This window comes from Ptychodera flava, chromosome 2 (assembly GCF_041260155.1).
Source record: "Ptychodera flava strain L36383 chromosome 2, AS_Pfla_20210202, whole genome shotgun sequence".
NCBI classification, from domain to species: Eukaryota; Metazoa; Hemichordata; class Enteropneusta; family Ptychoderidae; genus Ptychodera; species Ptychodera flava.
In genome coordinates, this window is record NC_091929.1 from 21048547 (window position 1) to 21067024 (window position 18478).

General features: G+C 37.1%; 1 protein-coding gene across 12 annotated transcripts in view; it reads left to right on the plus strand.

Moving 5' to 3' along the window:
* The window catches only part of LOC139116755 (protein phosphatase 1 regulatory subunit 12A-like), a 132535-nt gene that overhangs the window by 47155 nt on the left and 66902 nt on the right, over window positions 1-18478 (plus strand). For 4 of the 12 annotated variants that reach the window (XM_070679408.1, XM_070679400.1, XM_070679443.1 and 1 more), the window contains exons 3-13: window positions 2615-2733; window positions 4238-4397; window positions 5884-6028; window positions 6709-6783; window positions 11750-11817; window positions 12684-12783; window positions 13306-13335; window positions 14597-14629; window positions 16027-16152; window positions 16824-17012; window positions 17342-17382. In XM_070679408.1, the coding sequence (XP_070535509.1) occupies window positions 2615-2733; window positions 4238-4397; window positions 5884-6028; window positions 6709-6783; window positions 11750-11817; window positions 12684-12783; window positions 13306-13335; window positions 14597-14629; window positions 16027-16152; window positions 16824-17012; window positions 17342-17382 (1086 nt within the window). The remainder of the gene's footprint in view (window positions 1-2614; window positions 2734-4237; window positions 4398-5883; window positions 6029-6708; window positions 6784-11749; window positions 11818-12683; window positions 12784-13305; window positions 13336-14596; window positions 14630-16026; window positions 16153-16823; window positions 17013-17341; window positions 17383-18478) is intronic. The other 8 variants (XM_070679451.1, XM_070679478.1, XM_070679469.1 and 5 more) reach the window with 6 other exon arrangements.

The window sequence follows — 18478 nt, forward strand, 5'->3', positions numbered from 1 at the left end:
CGCTCTGTTCCTACATGTATAAGTTCTTTTACCCTTTTTCTGGCCTTATCTAATGTTGTGTATGTGTTGTGTGCGTCTATGTGTCTATCAATGTGTTACTGTGTCTGTTGTCCCACTTTTTTGTCCCCAACCCCTTTTGTCTATCTGTCAGACTCGCTCTCTCAATCCTATCCCTTCCTTAGCAAAGTTCAAAAGTATTTGCTGTTATGTTGTATTTTAATAATAATCTTGATTTTGTTATTACATACTTTATTGACACTCTTTCCCTAAGGAAAGGGTAAACATAGCCATACATAGAGACCTCAAAGAAGCAATACAAATTGGGAGACAAAAAAACAGCAAATAAATGAAAATTACATGAAGAGAAGACAAACTAGATAATGTTTTTGTGGTTGTTGTTGTTTGTTTGTTTGTTTGATTTTTGGGGTGCTTTTATGTGTCTGATTTAGAATTCTAGTGCTTTCCATGAAACAATTTGCATTTTCCACCTTGATCATAGTACCATTGGCAGAGAGGGCTCCAAAACATCGGCAGATCTGTAATTTGAATAGTTTTCATCTCCATAGGTTCTCTTGTCTCATTAGACTTCCTATAGATTACCTGAGAATATTGAACTGTATGCTGTATATATATTATCCCTTTTTCAGAGTTTAATCAGCTGATGTTTAAGAAAAATCAACCCTTTGAGCGCCAAAGTCACTTTTTGTTGCCCTTAAAAAATATACCTCAGTCAATTTTGTCAGATTTTAGTCAAAATTTTGATTAAAAACTGTGGCCAATGAAATGTTCTGTCCATTTGGTCCAAAATTATCAAAAAAATACAGAAATGTTCATAAACATTGGTAAAATGTTGCACTAAAATTTTGGTGGGAAAAATATAGCACTAAAAGATTAAACAATTATCTACTTGAGGTAAAATCTCCTGAGCTAACATGTATTGAGAATACTGAATAGTGCAGTTTACAAGCCAAACTTCAAACACAAATGATGGAAATTTATTTAACAGTTTTCATTACCAGAGTTCTGTACTCCCCATTATGTAAAGGCAAAGTCTGTAAAGGAAGGGGTAATGTTCTTGACATTGTGTGACCTCCACGGTCATATCTGATTGGTTATTCCACCTTCATGAATGACCAATCAAGCCCCTTGTTTGTGATGGTGTAAAATAAATCGTCATAGAATATTCAGTTTACATTTTTGTGTACCGAGCTTCTGAGATATATTTCAACTTTGCTGAGATGTTGTAAATACCATTTGAAATTGTTGTAATACCAATAAAATACATGAAAAGTCATATCAGGTGTATTTGAAAAATTATAGCACATCCTGATCAGGAAAAAAGGATTTCCACAAGAAAATAATTGTGAAAGAGACAGAATATGGACTGTTACAAGTTTATTATGAAATTTTTGATTTGAGAAGTACGAACACATGCAGCCTTCTTTCAACATCACTAAGTAAAAGAGTACAAGACACCATTGATAATAATGTTGAAAACAGAAACAAAATTTTTCCAGGCAATAGTTATGATAGACATGTGTATAGGATGTTGGCAGGATCAGGATGATCCAGTGGTAGAAAGACTGCAATTAACCTGAGTGCTGTAATTTTCTCCTGCCAAGATTTTCGTGCAAAATGTTACCAATTTTTATGAATTTTGTGTAATTTTTGAATAATTTTGGACCAAACGGACATCACATTTCATTGGCTAAAATTTTTTCTCAAAATTTTGGCAAAAATCTGAGAAAAATTGACGTAGGTTTATGTTATAAAGGGGACAAAATAGACTTTGGCGCTCAAAGGATTAACAATTGCCAAATGTTTGCCCAGACTTGTAAATTTGTTGTTACACCGGTGTGACAGACCAGTCCAATATAAATGAACTTGCTAGATTCGTAGTAGAAATGAGCTAATGAATAAGGTGAGGGGAAGCATTATACAGCAAGAAAAAAAGCTACGTGCATAATCGTTGGCGTTAGAAAATCAAATTAAGATAGTATGCACCACAAATGTGAAAGACATAAAGGCATAGTTCATTTATATCTTGCCAGAAAATTTACTCACTAGATTACAATTTCAATGGAAAACAAAAGGCTATAACACCTTCATAATCCTCTTACAGACTAGAACAAACTCGATCCCCGGGATCGATTCCCCTACCTTTAAACTTTCAACCACACTCTTACCATATAAAGAATAAAAATCAGGGGTCAATTATGCCAAGTTTGATACTAGAGAAACAAATTACAACATTTACCGAAATTTGAAATTCAAAATGGCCGCCATCCCTGTGCTAACTCAATGGCGAAAAAATAAAATATTTGAATTTTGAAAAACTAAGATGGTAAAATTTTGCCTACTTCGAAACCTTTGAAATGAGTGCCAACAAGTGGTAGATCAGAAAAGAACTGTTAAAGTTTGAAAGTTCAAGATGAGAAACATAGATCTATACTAGGCTGGGCCAAGATAACATTGATTTTGCCTAACATCCAGTTGGCACATGGCTGTCACCAGGCTTACCCGTTGCCAGCAAGTTTGAAAACTAAACTTGGTATGTACAGGTAATACATTACTTTCACTGTGTACAAAAACTATCTTCTTTTGTGTCATGCAGATTTTTAATCGAAAGTGGTGCCAATATTCTTGCGGTAAATAACGATGGCGAACTACCGGTAGACCTAGCAGAAGAAGAAGACGTTCAAGAAAAGTTAGAGGAAGAAATAGATAAAAAAGGTAAACACGATACCAGAATGTCTCATGTGTTGAAAAGTGTTGGATGTGTAACTGTACGCCTCTTCAACAGCTGTGAGGATTTTGTCAAGTAACGTTGATAGCAACACACTGAAGGAGTTGGTGTATCAATGTCTTGGGATTTCTGTAGTCATTGACACTTGTATGTATGTTTTCACCTTAGATCATGATGTGTGCTGATTACAAGCTGATGATGACATTAACCCTTTGAGCGATGTAATTTTTTCCCGCCAAAGTTTTAGTGCAACATTTTACCAATTTTTGTGAATTTTTCTGTAATTTTTTGATAATGTTTGACCAAGTGGACATTTTCTTTCATGTGTTACAGTTTTTTCTCAAAATGTTGGCAAAAATCAGGGGAAAATTGGCTGGGATTTTATTTTATAAAGGGGACAAAAATAGACTTTCGCGCTCAAAGGATTAAGGCACAATGCACCCTGAAGACAGATATTCTGACTCCCAAACTTTTACAATTCTCTTCTGATCTACCACTTGTGGGGATTCTTTTTAAAGCTCCTAGAATGAGAAAACTTTTCACCATCTTATTTTTTTCGAAAATCGAAAATTTTATTTTTCTCCATGATGGAGTTAACCCAGGGATGGCGGCCATTTTGAATTTCAAACATTGGTAAATCTTACCCAATGTGTACTGACACTTGAAATTCAACATGCATGGCTATGTTTGGGTAAAAATTAAATGTCTGATTTACACAAACTTAATCGGATGAAATATTCATATCCTCTGTGACCTTCGAAGTGAGCCCTGACGAGACAAGTGGTAGATGAAGAAATTATTGTAGAAGTTTGAGAGTCTGGTTATCTGTCCCCAAGGTACATTCTCCCTCAAGTTGCCTCAGTGTATCCAGTGCTACAGATCATTGTACACTGTAAAGTTCCATTTACAGTCTAGTCCTGCATTTGATATGAAACCTTGGAAATCAAATTTTCAATTTCACAGAAACGTGATTGTGAAGTCTTCTTGTACATGTACTCCACATTATAAATGAGTCGTCACAAGGAGCAGCAGAGAAAAGTATCGTAAAAAGTCAATGTCAAGTACAGTTCTACTCCCATGTATGTTGAAATACAGATACAGTGTTCAGCTTGTCAACTCAGCCTGTACACGCGTAGACTGCATTGTTATTGTTTACAAGTACATTATGATTGGACTAGAATTCAAATGTAAACAATAACAGTTGCATGGTAACATGTATAAACGCGACACAGCTAAATAGTTGGTATTTCAACATGCTTTGGGGAGGACAACAAGAACTTGCTGTTGATATTCAAAACAGAAATAGTGAAAAAATACATAAGTTTATAGAGGGACACTAGTGGGAAGAATTTTGGTTCAGACAACAATGACAACACTGAGAACACAACAAATCAAAAAGTTACAGAGGCTGTGATTGGCCCAATTAACTCTATCTCGTCAATAGTGATGCAGACAGTTGACCAATGTCAGTTCTTGTTCCTCTGCCGACAGGTTACGATGTTGAACAAGCACGTACTGAAGAAGAAAATAAAATGTTATCCGATGCCAATCAGTGGTTGAATAGTAAAGTAATCAAAGAAAAGAAACATTCAAAATCAGGAGCATCAGCACTTCACGTAGCCGCAGCAAAGGGTTATGTCAAAGTTATAAAGTAAGTACACATGCTCAGAGGATTCTTGGAGAGTCACCCCCTGGAAATTTTGACGGACATTTACCCTAACCCCTTGTCTGGATGGTGAGTGTCCAGGGGTAACCATCCTCATGAGGGACGAGGGATTTGGATTAGCTACTGATGTTCTCAGAGAGTCACCCCACTGAATATTTACCTACTGGACACTTATCCTAATCCTATCCATAACACTAGCCCCACTGTGTTGAGATGGTAAATGTCCAGGGGTAACCATCCTCATACTGTACAGGGGAGGGGATTTGCTACGGATGTTCTTGGAGAGTCACCCTCTGGACATCTACCGACTTGACACTTATCCTCACCCTAGCTTAAACCTTAGCCCAATTGTGTCCATATGGTAAATATCCAGGGGTAACCATCCCCATACTGTACAGGGGGGCGATTAGCTGCTGACGTTCTTGGAGAGTCACCCCCTGGATAGCTACCCACTGGACACTTATCCTCACCCTATCGATAATATTAGCCCAACTGTGTCGGGATGATGAATGTTCAGGGGGTAACCATCCTCATACCGTATGAGGGATTTGGATTAGCTACTGACCTTCTTGGAGGTTCACCCCCTGAATGATATACCCAAGTGGAAGCTATCCTAACCCTATGCCTATATACCCAAGTGGAAGCTATCCTAACCCTATGTTTAATCCAAGCACAACTGTGTCTGGTCGGTAAATATCCAGGGCTAAATCACTTCATAATGTACAAGGAACTGCAATCAGCTCATGGCTGTCTGGGACAGTTATCCCCTTGGACATGTATTTCCAAGATGCTTGCCCTAATCCTATTCCTGGTCCTTCGCCCTACTAATGGTTGGGAAATGTTTGATGGTAACCGTCGTGACATCTATGATCTATGAAAGTCAACCTTAAGTAACTTCCTATACATTGTGATGGCAATACTATCTTATTGTGTTGCATGTATGTGTAGTGTTTTGAAGGAAGTAGAGGCAACTTCACATATTGGGTCTACCTTTACTGGTGGTATGATAAAGTTATTGGATGATTGTGGTTGTGTTATAATAGTACACATGGCAGCGGATACCACTCAGATTCATAATTTGATTTTAAATAAGTGTGCCTTTTTGTTATAGGCAGGTAGTCTATGTGAGAAGACAGCTTTTATTTTACTGTAGGTCCCAAACTGTTCGTCTATGTGCCCAAAAATTTGGCAAAGACCGATGTGGGCATCTAAGTGTGTAGGTCGTGTAGTTGTTGCTCACCCCTAGTGCCATGTAAACAGGTCCACAATAACAATTGATATCAATTGGTTTGGGCCAAACCATTGTGATGAAAGGTATAAGTAGCATCCATGATGTGGAACCACCATATATCAAGCACTAAGCTATCAACAAATAAAGAAAACGTGGATGCGTTTCGTGTGGAGACTTCCACTTTGAGGCTCACCTCGTGATGTTCTCACTGATGATTTCTAAATTCTCCTTACCTTGCAGTTTACTAATACAAGCAGGTGTAAATATAAATGACCAAGATTTTGATGGCTGGACTCCACTTCATGCTGCAGCTCACTGGGGACAGAAGGAAGCTGCAGAGTTACTTGTAGAAAGTATGGCAGACATGGAAGCCAGAAACAAATTAGTAAGTACTTTTGTGTATCTTTTGAGTATCGCCAAAGTTAATTTTGGTTGCCTTCATAAAATGTACCCAAGTCAGGGAATTTTGCCAAAATTCCCTGACTTGGGTACTTTCGCTCAAGTCAGCAAATCCACGTTCAGATTTTGGCCAAAATTTTGGTAAAAAACTGAAGCAGATGAAATGTAGTGTCCATTTGGTCCAAAATTGTCAAAATATTACAGAAAAATTCATAAAAATTGGTAAAATGTTGCACAAAAATTCTGCTAGCAACAGCACTCAAAGGGTTAAACATGCATATGACAAACAAATCTGCTGGATTTGGAAGGGATGGGATTCAGCTTTATTTTGATTATCCTGAGCAAATTCACGTTCTTGTCAAGGTAGTATGCGCCTTGAAAGTGAAAGACTTAAACTTTTGCTCCAACTTTCCTCAGTGAAACTTTCAACCATTCTCTCCCCCAATCAAGTATAAAAAATCAGGGGTCTCCGTGCAAAGTTTGGTCCAATCCTTAAAAAATCCCCTTGTTGAGAACCCTGTACAGTGTAAAAATAAGGAAGTTTCAAACCAACTCAGTCAAGTTACATACATTCCCTATCTGCGGCAAAACATTGTCAAACCCTAATGTTAGTTGTCAAGCTTTTAGCAGCAATGTTAGTAAAAAAATTTTTTTTTCTCATTACAGGGCGCTACATGTTTTGATGTGGCAGATGAAGACACTCTCAAGTGGCTAGAAGAATTGAAGAAGAAACAGGCATCAGTAAGTCCTAGCGCCAAACCTTTGTCATGGGTAGTATGTCTGGAACGTTTGCAAGAGCTGTTACGTGTTTCATCACTTCTTCAATTATTTCCCTGTCACATTTATGGAAAGTTAGAGAGGTGGCTGTTGTAGGGAATTTCAATTCACGTTGGTTTTATAGTTGCCGTGAATTCCTAGAGTGGTGTAAGGTGTTCAGTGGATATACCAATGCTGTGATGTGCTCAGACTGAGTTGCTCATAGATTAAATGAAAGGCCCCATTGATATTTTATCCTGTATCAATCCTGACCCTGTCAATGATGAGGAGGGTGGGGGAGGATTTAAAGAGGGGACTGTTGGGTTTAGAATCATGTTAGAAATGTTGGTTGTGTGCTGTCAAAGGCACAGACTTTGATGTCAACACTACATTGCATTGAAAATATTACAGAAAAATTTGTGATAAGACGGCATGTGTTGGCAAGATGGAATAGGTACGTGTTTTAGCTTATATGCCTGTACGTGTGTGAGTGTGTGTGTGTCTATGTGTGTGTGTTCTTGTGTGTGCTGTTGTGTTTGTAGGTGTGCATATGTCTATCAGTACTGACAAATGCGTTCTGACTGTATGTTTGTATGAAAAATGTTTTTGAAAGTTTTTTTTGACAATTATTATGCACACTTGTCAGCCCCAGATGTCACATTAACTTGGTATATCCATATTTTCCCAATGGAACATGTAGTTGAACTTGCAGAGAAATGGAGATAATACGGAAATGTTGGTAAAGACATCATCTGATGTTATGAGAATCTCATAACCAGACAAGCAAATACTGCTGTGTTAACCCTTTTCCTGCCAGACAGTAATAACTGTATCACTTCCCCATCAGCCAAGTCAGTAAAAAGCGGTATTGAGCCAAAACATGACGTATTTTCACCCACTTGGCTTGGTATGTTATAGCATCTTTTGTCCAAAAAAAATCAACTTTACAGTATTATGTTTTCAACAGCCTTCAAATGTACAGTATTATCATAAAATATATCATATGGAATACGTTGTGTTTCATTAATTTTAACCATCTTGACGTGGTGGTGAAATATGGATTTGGCAGGAAAAGGGATATACTGTTGATATGAGTGCCAAAGTCAATTTTTGTCTCCTTTAGAAAATATACTCTAGTCAATTTTTTCAGATTTTTGTCAAAATTTTGATACCAAACCGTAGCCAATGAAATGTGATGTCCATTTGGTCAAAAATTATCCAAAAATTACAGAAAAATTCAGAAAAGTTGGTAAAAATGTTGCAATAAAATTTTGGTGGGAACAATTACAGCACTCAAAGGGTTAAGATGTGTCGTTTTATAACTTTAGAATGATTTGATAGTTTGAACAATGCAACTGGCCAGTTGTCTTCTGCATATATCTGCAAAAAAAGTGAATAACAGTGTCAATGTCAAAAAGCCATCATAGTATGATAAAATTCATTTTTCATATTGTGATCTATTGATCATTTTAGTTTAACCTTTTGAGCACCAAAGTCACTTTTTGTCACCTTATAAAAATATACCCAAGTCAATTTTTGTCAGATTTTTGCCAAAATTTTGATAAAAAACTGTGGTCAATGAAATGTTGTACTCATTTGTCCAAAATTATCAAACAAATTATAGAAAAGTTCATAAAATTGGTAAAATGTTGCACTAAAATTTTTGGTGGGAAAAAATACAGCACTCAAAGGGTTAAGATGATATTATTACACAATGGTATAAGGATATGTGTGCTGGAAGTGATCATTTAAATTAGTGAAATAATATTACACGGCTATTCTGAACTCATGAAATTTTGAAAATTAAACTATCGCGCAAATTAATATGCGTCTTCAGTAAAAAGTATTGACAAGCAATGTGACAAGTAGACTGTTATGTTTACACAATGAAATACACTTTAAGTTTTCTTTATTATGAATGACATCTGTGTTCAGAGATGTAGAAAAGGCCCGAAAAATTTCTGTAATTTTAAAGTTGGCATTAGTATCTGTCAGATGTCTCAATTAATTTGGTTACTTCAGATATTTATGTTAATAAAATCCACGAGTGCATGTTAAGGAGTCGGGAGAGAAATAGTTTGCAGAAACCTTCAATCAATCAATTAAACAATCAAATGGATTTCTATAGCACCAAACTCCAAAAACGCAGTCGTGTCCAATGGCGCTTTACAGAGTCAGAGTTGTTCAGTATGCTCTGCTATTAACAGAAAAGTTTTTATGTTCGTCTTAAATGTATCAAAAGTTGGTAACTGGCGCACTTCATCAGATTTCTGAGAAAATGACATCATTAGATCCAACTGTAGCCTGTTGTGTTAATTTGCTCTAAATTTTTCAGTGAGTTCAATAAAAAGCCATTAGATTACGCAAGAAATGCATTTCAAAATTGGTAGTGTGGTACATTTATGTCAATTGGGGCTCTTCTGAATTGCTATAAGATCGTCCGTACTTCATGAGGAATTCATACATTATTGCATAACATAGTGTTCATTTATATGTTTTCACAATGAAATGAAGGCATAGGACATTTTGTTTATCCTTCAACTTTTGTATTTGTTGTTGTGTGTGTATATTTATTTGTAAGAAGAAAGTTATGGTAATCAGTTGAAGTTACAAAATTTATTCTGAGCGAATGGTTGATGTAAATTAAGGTAGAATGCGCCTCAGGGACAGATATTCCAACTCTCAAATTTCTACAATTCTTTTCTGATCTAGCACTTGTAGGGACTCATTTTAAAGCTCTCAGAGAAAAGAAAACTTTTACCATCTTATTTTTTCGAAAATCCAAAATTTAATTTAACCCCTTAGAGTTAAAACAGGGATGGCGACCATTTTGAAGTTCAAATATCGCAAAATGTTGAGTAATTCCTTTTTCTATTTCCAAACTTTGCATGTTAACCCCTGATTTTTATTGTTGATTTGGTAAGAGAATGGTTGAAATTTTCATTGCGGAAAGTTTCAGCAAAAGTTTAAGTCTTTCACTTTCGAGGCGCATACTACCTTAAACAGGATTGCTATGTGAGTGGTATCTAGGGAGTCTGACAGAAACCAGTGGGCAGGTGGGGACAGCTGGAAGGAAGGGGAAAAAAACATTTGATCTTTGTACGTCATCAGTGCTGAGATATCAGCTGCTCAGAAAGCCAAGCTGTTTTCTCAAATGCCTATCTACGTAATACACTTGCCCTGACAGCTTAGCCGAACAGCTGTGTCAATGCTCGCGGTGATTTGCAGCAATTCAACAAGACTTGGTCTGCAAACAAACATGAAGAGGGTATATCCTGAATGTGGCGGGTGAATAAAAGAAAAATGTTTTCAGATTTTGAGAGTGAGAGTGAGAGTGATTGCTGTTGGGTGACTTCAGAAGTGTCGGCTGACGTTTTTGACATGCCTTCATGGAGTGGGATAGGATAGCTGTAGAGAGGCCAAGACTGTGATGACAGTAGTGGATATTTCACCCTGCAAGTTATTTGCACTGACCCCGGCAAGGGTTTGATATTCGCACACTCCTTGAATTGAGTGAAACAAGTGTATAATGTAAGCTATCAAAGTGGCCAATCAGTGAAAAACATTGTATTTCATCATTAAATAAGTGGAAATAGAGAAATATTTTACAAGAAATTGTCCAAAAGATCTTGAAAAATGTCATCACATAATGGCATTAGTTCTGCCATTTATGTATATTTCAGTGTGTGAATATGCAAATAAGTTTCTATTTTGTCCAGTACAATTTCCACCATATTTTCTTTGTTGGTTCAATACCAGTAAAACACCATATGTTTGAATTTTGTGTATATGTGCAAATACATAATGTACTGCGACAATGAACAAGAATAGAAGTGGATAATCCACTGAAACATTTTGATCATGGAGGTCTGCGGAATTGAGAGTATGTTATGTGTATTTAGATGAGAAGGGACATGTGTTGACATGTCACGAACTCTAAGATTACATCAGGAAAAAATATACCAGAATGTTGAATCGGGGTCATGAAATGATTTTCAATTATTCAGATTTGTGGTGTTAGAGAGCTTGTAAAAAGAAAGCGCCTCTCTTTAATTTTATGAATGTGTTCCTGTGTTTCAGAGATGGTCAACAGATACCCTTCAAGACCCACAGAGCTTGAATTTGTGTCAGAAATCAGACCATCTCTTTTGCATAAATTTAAATACAGTGAATGCTATGGCAACACCCAATCAGAAGTGGCCACAGCAATCTTTGATACAAATCAGTCATACACAGATTCCTGTAGCTTTTTTATATTTGTGTGTTTTTTACTTCTATTCTCCAAGGAGTTGTGTGTGTTCATTGGATTAATTTGCAAATTTTCAAAATAACGCGGTTTGAATTTTTTTTTACTTCTCTTGAAAAAATTACATTTTTTTTCCTATATATTATTTTTTCTTGTGTTTTTACTTCTATTAACTTTGCCCAGTGTGAATTTATTTCATTCTTTGTTTCAGGGTTGCCAAGTTGATTTGTGCTGCAGTTCTCATCATGTCCTGCTTGTCTTGCAGCTTATTTGATTTCATGTTGTATTTTAATAACGATTTTATTATTTTATCTGATTTAAACTTATTTTATTTGAAGTTGAGCATGGGGTTACTGCTGTGTTGTACAGATGTTTGTATTTCCTTTTTTTTGAAGCACATCGCTAAGATTCTTTTTCTGTTAGATAGAAAAATACGACTGGAGTTTGTATTTCTGACAGAACATGGCTTCATAGTGTATATGTAGTTTATCAACAATCAAAAGTATTTTGACAGACCCGATCTCTCCAAAATATAAAAACATCATCACCAAGGAAAGGTCAAAAGCCCTCTACCATAGCAGTTATCCCAGGGGTTAAGGGTCACAAAAAGGTCACACACTTCCCAGATATGGTCAGCGTTGCACCATGGCCCACACCAGGGTGTGACTCCGAACCCTCTCTGAAATGTCTCCCTCTGCCTTGCAGATTAAAAAAGACGACAAGCCTGCAGCGCCAAGAATACAAGCCAAAGTACCGCCACCCCTCAAAAGAAGGTATAAAAAAGCGAATTTCAGTGCTCCTAACGTGTCACTTACTAGTATCTTTAAAATTTGTCAAAATACCATCACATAAATTCTAAAACAATATCTCTATTAACTCTCGGCACATAACATCGAACATCATTTTTACTTCAATTCAGATTTCCCACCTGATTTCAAATCTTTTGAGTTCCTAACATTTCATAGTGTTATTAATTTAGTTTTGTGTTTGTAGTTTATGTCATAAATGTCAAAAAAAAAAAATTAATACCAAATAATAATAGTAATAAATAGTTATTAATTATAACATTTTATCCGTGTTTCATCATTTTTCCCACCACAACTCACCCTTTTTATCAGTATGTAAGTATGACTCCATGCTGACATGCCCCCATAGGTGGGGGTTGTACCCTCTTGTTTGGCGTAGTGTTAACAGGTCCTCATCTGTCACGTCTTGTCTGTCACAGTCATGTCTTTGGTTAATCCCTTGTAATGTATGTCTACAACTTGGCGTGTTTCCTTTCTTATATATTTTTTTTTTCAAAACCCATCAACCTTGTAACTTTCTGTCCACTTTTATCTTGTCTGCTGTTTTTTTTTGTAATGTAAAGTCACTATCCTTCTACCTGCGGTAAAGCGTTGCGGTCTCGTTTTCCTTGCTGGTAAGAAATGCGCACTCCCTGGAAATGCAGACTCGGTAAAATGTGATAAAAGCCAAGAAGTCTCGGCTGATGCATGGAAGCTCTTAGATTCTTGCATGAATGCGCCTGCCTGCTGGCTACGATGGCATTCCGGTCTCGCTTCTTTCAGTTGCTTAGTATATATCTCATCGCTATTTTTATTTTCCTTTTTTTCGTTTTTTTTTTTTATTGGACCTCTAGATCCTCTGTAAGTCGTATTAGTGTTTCCAAGAAGGACCTTCTAATGCACCAGGATATGTCGGTAGAACGCAAGCAACTGGAGGAGAAAATACATGGCAAGGTGATTTGATGTTTCTTGTATTCACATTAACCATTTCACTAATGTAGATTATGCACAGTTCTACTAATTTCTGAGAAAAAAATCAAAAATTTAAAACATAATAAAAAAAAAAAGGCAAACAGAACAAGAAACAGGCTATTTTTTATCTAAAAACCAGCTAATTTTGATTTTAAACATCACCAATTTTACTGATAACCAGGCTGTTGTGATACATTTTTTGAGCTTCCCACTTACATATGTCACACTGTTTGTTTCTTTCTTTGTCCACCAAGTTTTGTGTTCAATTAATGACTCGTGAGAGCTGTTCCCGATCATCAATCCCCCAGTTTTTTGACTTTTAAACTAAACAATGACTTTTTCAATTGGTGAGTTTGGTCACAGACTTAATATTTGAGTACTAAGGACTAATTTTTGGCCCCCACAAGCCATGTTTCCCCTCTCTCCCCCCAATATTTATTGTCGTTTGATGGAGTCTTGCAACTAACAGTAGTGAAATATTGTTCTGTATGTTCTGCCCCGTAGGATGAAACCAAGGAGGCGGTTAACAACATAGTACGCATCCCATGCTCAACTTGTTTGTACAGGGTGTTTTTTTTTTTCGTGTAAAAGGGCGTGGGCATTCTCTTTTCTCATACTCCGAATTGCAAGTCAAGACAGCCACATTGAAACTCAGTTGTAGCGTAGGTTTAACAGGACTTGAATTCCACACATTGCTCTATTAAACTTTAATCGTTCATACATAATGTGTCACAGACCAATTCAGTATTATTACAACAATAAAGCACCCTTTCCAAAATAGGTAAATCTAGTGATTCCTGTCTTTGACAATGACTCCTTCAGAAAGAATTATGATATCTAATGACTTTTAACCTTAAAGGGGGTCAAGTGGTGATGTCACTTGATGACCTTTGACCTGACGTGGAGTTCAATGTGTTGAACTCACCTGATGACCTTTGACCTCAACTGGATTTCAAGGTGGCTGTAAAAGTATAATATTTCACCAACTACTGGTCATGGAGGCATGTGAACGTATAATACAGCAACAGCATGTTGGTCTTCTCAACTTTACTTCTTTGCATACTTCTCTCTCTTTGTCCTTCGTTCTCTCACTTTTTTCAGCGCTTTTCCTTTCTTCTTGGGACACCTTTTTAGTCTGAAATCAAAACTTGCAAATTTTTTCCCCCCCCAAACCTTGTAATAAATTCTTCATGTACTGGATTCAAAGAGGCACAGGTTGTGGACTACTTGTACAAAAATTATATAATAAATAGTCTCCAAAAAAAAATTTCAAAAATGAAAAAGTTTCAAATTTAAACCCATGTAAATCCAAATTTTTCTTCTTGGAATTCCCCGGATGTTTATTCATAAAATATTCTAAAAGCGAATTTATTTTTTGGTGTTTTGCAAAATTTTTATCAGACTATGAAAGGTGGTGTTCTTTCTGATTCTTTCTCTCTCTTTTGCAGAGTAGTGTGCCGTGCGTGTACAATTTCTCAGATTATATTCATGCTGGCTTTTAATATTTATAAGAAATAAGAATAATCATATTTTTATAGACTATAGTTTTTTTTTTTTGATGTGCATCATTTCCAACCAATATCATCCTTCATTTCCATATCATCATCAGTATTTCGATATCTCGACATCTTTCTCTTTTTCATTCTTCTACTATGTGTGTCCTGATGATCTATATTGTAACAGACAACCCTGTTGTGCTGTGCTTTTTGATACATTGTTCTCGTTTTTACATTTTCCTGTTTTCTTTTCTATTTTCCATTTTGTTTTGTTTTTTTTGGAACATTGTGTTTCTAAGGACAAAGTGAAAGAACCCGAAAAAATAATAAAGGTTTGTGATTATGTTGATAGGTTCTGGGAAATATGGAAAAGTTAAAATTTTTCGACAAAAACAGAAATCTTCACAAGTCCATTATGGTGAAATTTCAGCTATCCGTGCAAGAAATATAATTTTGGTCTGACAGGCCTCAGGGAATTTTGCATATTACCTGTGCCAGGTGCTTGTCCAATAAAGACCAATCATATGCTGGCATGGATTTAAAACAAAAGACAAAATATGATAAAAATCTACATATTTTTTTGCAGTTTTCAGTCACATCAAAAGAAGTCACAGTTATACTATGAATGGCATCTTTTGGGCTAGTGGTGTCGTTAGCTAATATTATGTCAACTTTGCAAGACTGGGTGTCCAAATTGACCTATGAACGTTGACACAGCTACCACTGTGCCAAAACTCTAACACTGACACTTCTCTCCAAAACAAAGCTGTTGCTGGCAGCACACCGGCTACACCATCCCCTACTGCTATAAATGGTATCTTCCATCTGTAAAAATTTCTGGTCCATTCCATGGGTTACAGGGATGGCCAGCCTTCAACTGGATGTTGTACTCTTTACTGCATGTTTAACTGCATCATTTTCCGCTTGCATGTTTGTGGTGTTATCCACTGGCTTACTATGTGCAGTATTTCTCAACTAACAAATTTTATTATTATGTTCCTTTAATGCACATATATGGTTTCCGCTGCATTTTATTTCTGTTGTATTGTTTAATTATTTCTTCTACAGGCATTGGTGGAACTTGCACTACGCTGTCTCCCTCTTGATTTTTTTTTACTTTTCTTTTTTTTTTACACTCTTTTAATATTATCATCCTATGCGTAAGAATAAGGTTCAGCACTTGTAAAATGCACTTTTCTGCAGCATCTAGAAGTCAGCCAATGCTCCCCCGTTTCTGCTCCTACAATGGGACAGACCTGGCACTCACTGTACCAGGCCATTCCATTACAAGGAGGAAAAGGGGTTTCGAAAGAGAAGTGGAAAAATTCGCAGTATCTCGCAACCCCATGTCCATGGAATGGAACAAGCCATGTACTTGAAATACAGAACAATGGATTGTTCCATTGTATGAATAGGGAAAAATCTATCCTTGCCCACCCTGCCGCAGCCCATTTGCTTCCATTCCACCTGCTTACTCTGGAGGTAACAGCAAAACTTTTGAAATGTTTGGCAACACTGCTTTCTATTATTTATTTGCCAATAACCTGGCAAAAAAATTGGCCATTTTACTGCTGTGCCCTCCCAGACATCAACTAGTGGCTAGATCCCTACTCCTGCTGTGTGCCCTTCTATCAACCCACTTGCCAGACCTCTTGTCACCCTACTTGTCTTGCCTTGTTGACAGCTTGTTGGTTAACACCCTCACACCATCCACATAAACCTATTTCAGGTTAAGAAATATGACGAGTCTGAGAGTTCTAGTAGCGAGGATGAAAGCTCGGAAGATGAAAAACCCAAAGTAGAAACAAAAGCAAACAAGCCACCTCCTACACCGACTACCCCATCCAAAAAAGAGGTGAGTGATTTTGTCCATCTTAACCATTTCCCTCCGACAGGAAATAGTTTCAACCGATATGGTACGCCAGCAAAGTTGCATTTCAACTGTCTGCGATCAGTGAAGCCAAGGCAACAACGTTGCGACATGTTTTTGCTACTTGAAACGTGACATTTCTTCAAGATGGCTCTTCAAGTGACACAGAAGACTACAGATATTTCATTATGCAGTATCACAACAAGATAGAGCTCACCACGCCTTTTCATGTCACCCATCGCACTTTGCTCGCGCGACACACATCCGGGCCGGAATGATCTTGGTGGTGGCAAGACGGCGCCACCAGGTGATCCAACAGTGTCATGACCGTGTTGGACGTTCCATGACACATAACACAGCATTGTTGGAACACTACAAACCACCAGTCATTTGTAGCACAGATCATCCAGCGTGCTTTAAGGTTTAACTTTCTGAACATCGTGCGTGTGCTAGTCTTGGCTTCTGCACTCATATCTCAAATTTAATTTGTCATCTTCCAAGCACCTAATGGTGGCTGTGATATTGTCTGTCTTGTTCCATTAAAAATTATTATTATATTTTTTTTTTAAATTACAGATCTTAATTGCAGAACTAATTTGCTTCTTGTTGTTTTTGTAAGTACCTTAACCAGAAACCATTAATCTTTAATATTCAAGGCGCCAAGTTTCACTCCCAAGCCGTTACAAAAGCAAGATTCAGAGAAAAAAGACGAGCAGCCAGCATGGAGGCAAGGCCTGCGTAAGACAGGTAGCTCCAGTGCTGTGCCCGAGACAAAGAGAAACGAAGAAAAACTCCCGCGTTCCGCATCGAGCCCGCAAATGCCCAGCACAGAAGAGAGAAAAAAGGTGAGGAGCAAGAAGAGCGCCGGGATCAGTGGTGACAGAATAATAGCGGTCTTGTGTAGTAAAACTCCATTCATAATAACCTCACCTTCTCTTCACTACAAAGCATGTTAATGTCATCTCTCCTCTAGCCCATTTATGATATCAATCAGACAACCCTGTCCTCTTCTTCATCTCTCATGACCTCTAACCTTCAACCTCTTGACCTTCTGCAATGATGACGACCGACCTTTCGCAGTGATGCTAGCGCCAATAGTGTTGCTGCTCCACTCACCGTTGTTTTATTCGTACCCCCCTGTGGTTAATGGCTTCTTTATTTCCGTTATCAACAGCCGGAGGATAGACTGAGTCGGTCATCGGATGCTGACTCTAGGTAGGTCACCAATATTTCTACCCTCCACAGTGTCTTCTATTACAGGACATCAATCTCAGTTTTCTTTCCTCCAAGCAGAGCCACAGTTCGGTGTACACACAAAATTTCCGACCCCTTCATAAATACATGACTTCCCCAATTCTCGAAAGGTGTACTCCCCTGTTTTAGAGTCGGGGTACCCAGTGTTCCTGTTGATTCATGAACCATCTGGACCATAGCATTACGAAAGACGAATTACAAGGTGGTGTTCATCGCGAACTGATGAACTAAAAAATATTTGCAAAATTTTTAGCAGGTTTTAATAAGATAACCAATTGTTTGAACCACTGACCGCATGCTCCATTTGAACCAGTAACATTGTTCTGATAAATTTTGCAACATGTATGTTTTCAATAAGCTTACAATTTATTTTACTTGCCAAATACCAGTAAGTTCTAAAAAACAAACACCTATACACCAAATACATACAGATATACTAAGTCAAAATTTCTTAAATAATGTTGTTGACAATATTGATGGTCATTTTGTATATAACAAAACATTTAGCCCAGTAAATTTCTGAAGAAAAATTATAAATTTTCATGTATAGAAAATATTTACTCTTTTATCCATGAAAATGTGAAAACTAATATAATTTGTTACTAGGTAAATTTGTCTTTTTCTGTGGAAAATGCATTCTTTGTGCTCAAGTTTATCCTTTTGCAAAATTGCCCGGGAATCTCTTTATTTTGTGCCGGAGACAATTATTTGGGGTAGGGAAAAGTAAGAATAAGTATTTTAGGAACTACAAAAAGGCTATTACTTCTGTTGATCCTATGTAAACTTGCATCTAAAGAGTTGTGAAAGCTTTGGCAAATGTGCAGTTTCCATAATTGTGTCTTCATGTTATGCTATTTATGTTTGAATGCATGAAATTGCCCGAAGTAGCTGGGACTCTCCTGTTGCTTGAAGCTCTGTAACCTATTCACCCCAATTCCCTGTCAACAGGTCCATAATTACCATTGATAACAATGGGTTTGGGCCAAACCATGGTGGTGAAGGGGTCAAACAAACCTTTTATAACTAAGTCAAATCTTCCCATCACAACACATTCCTA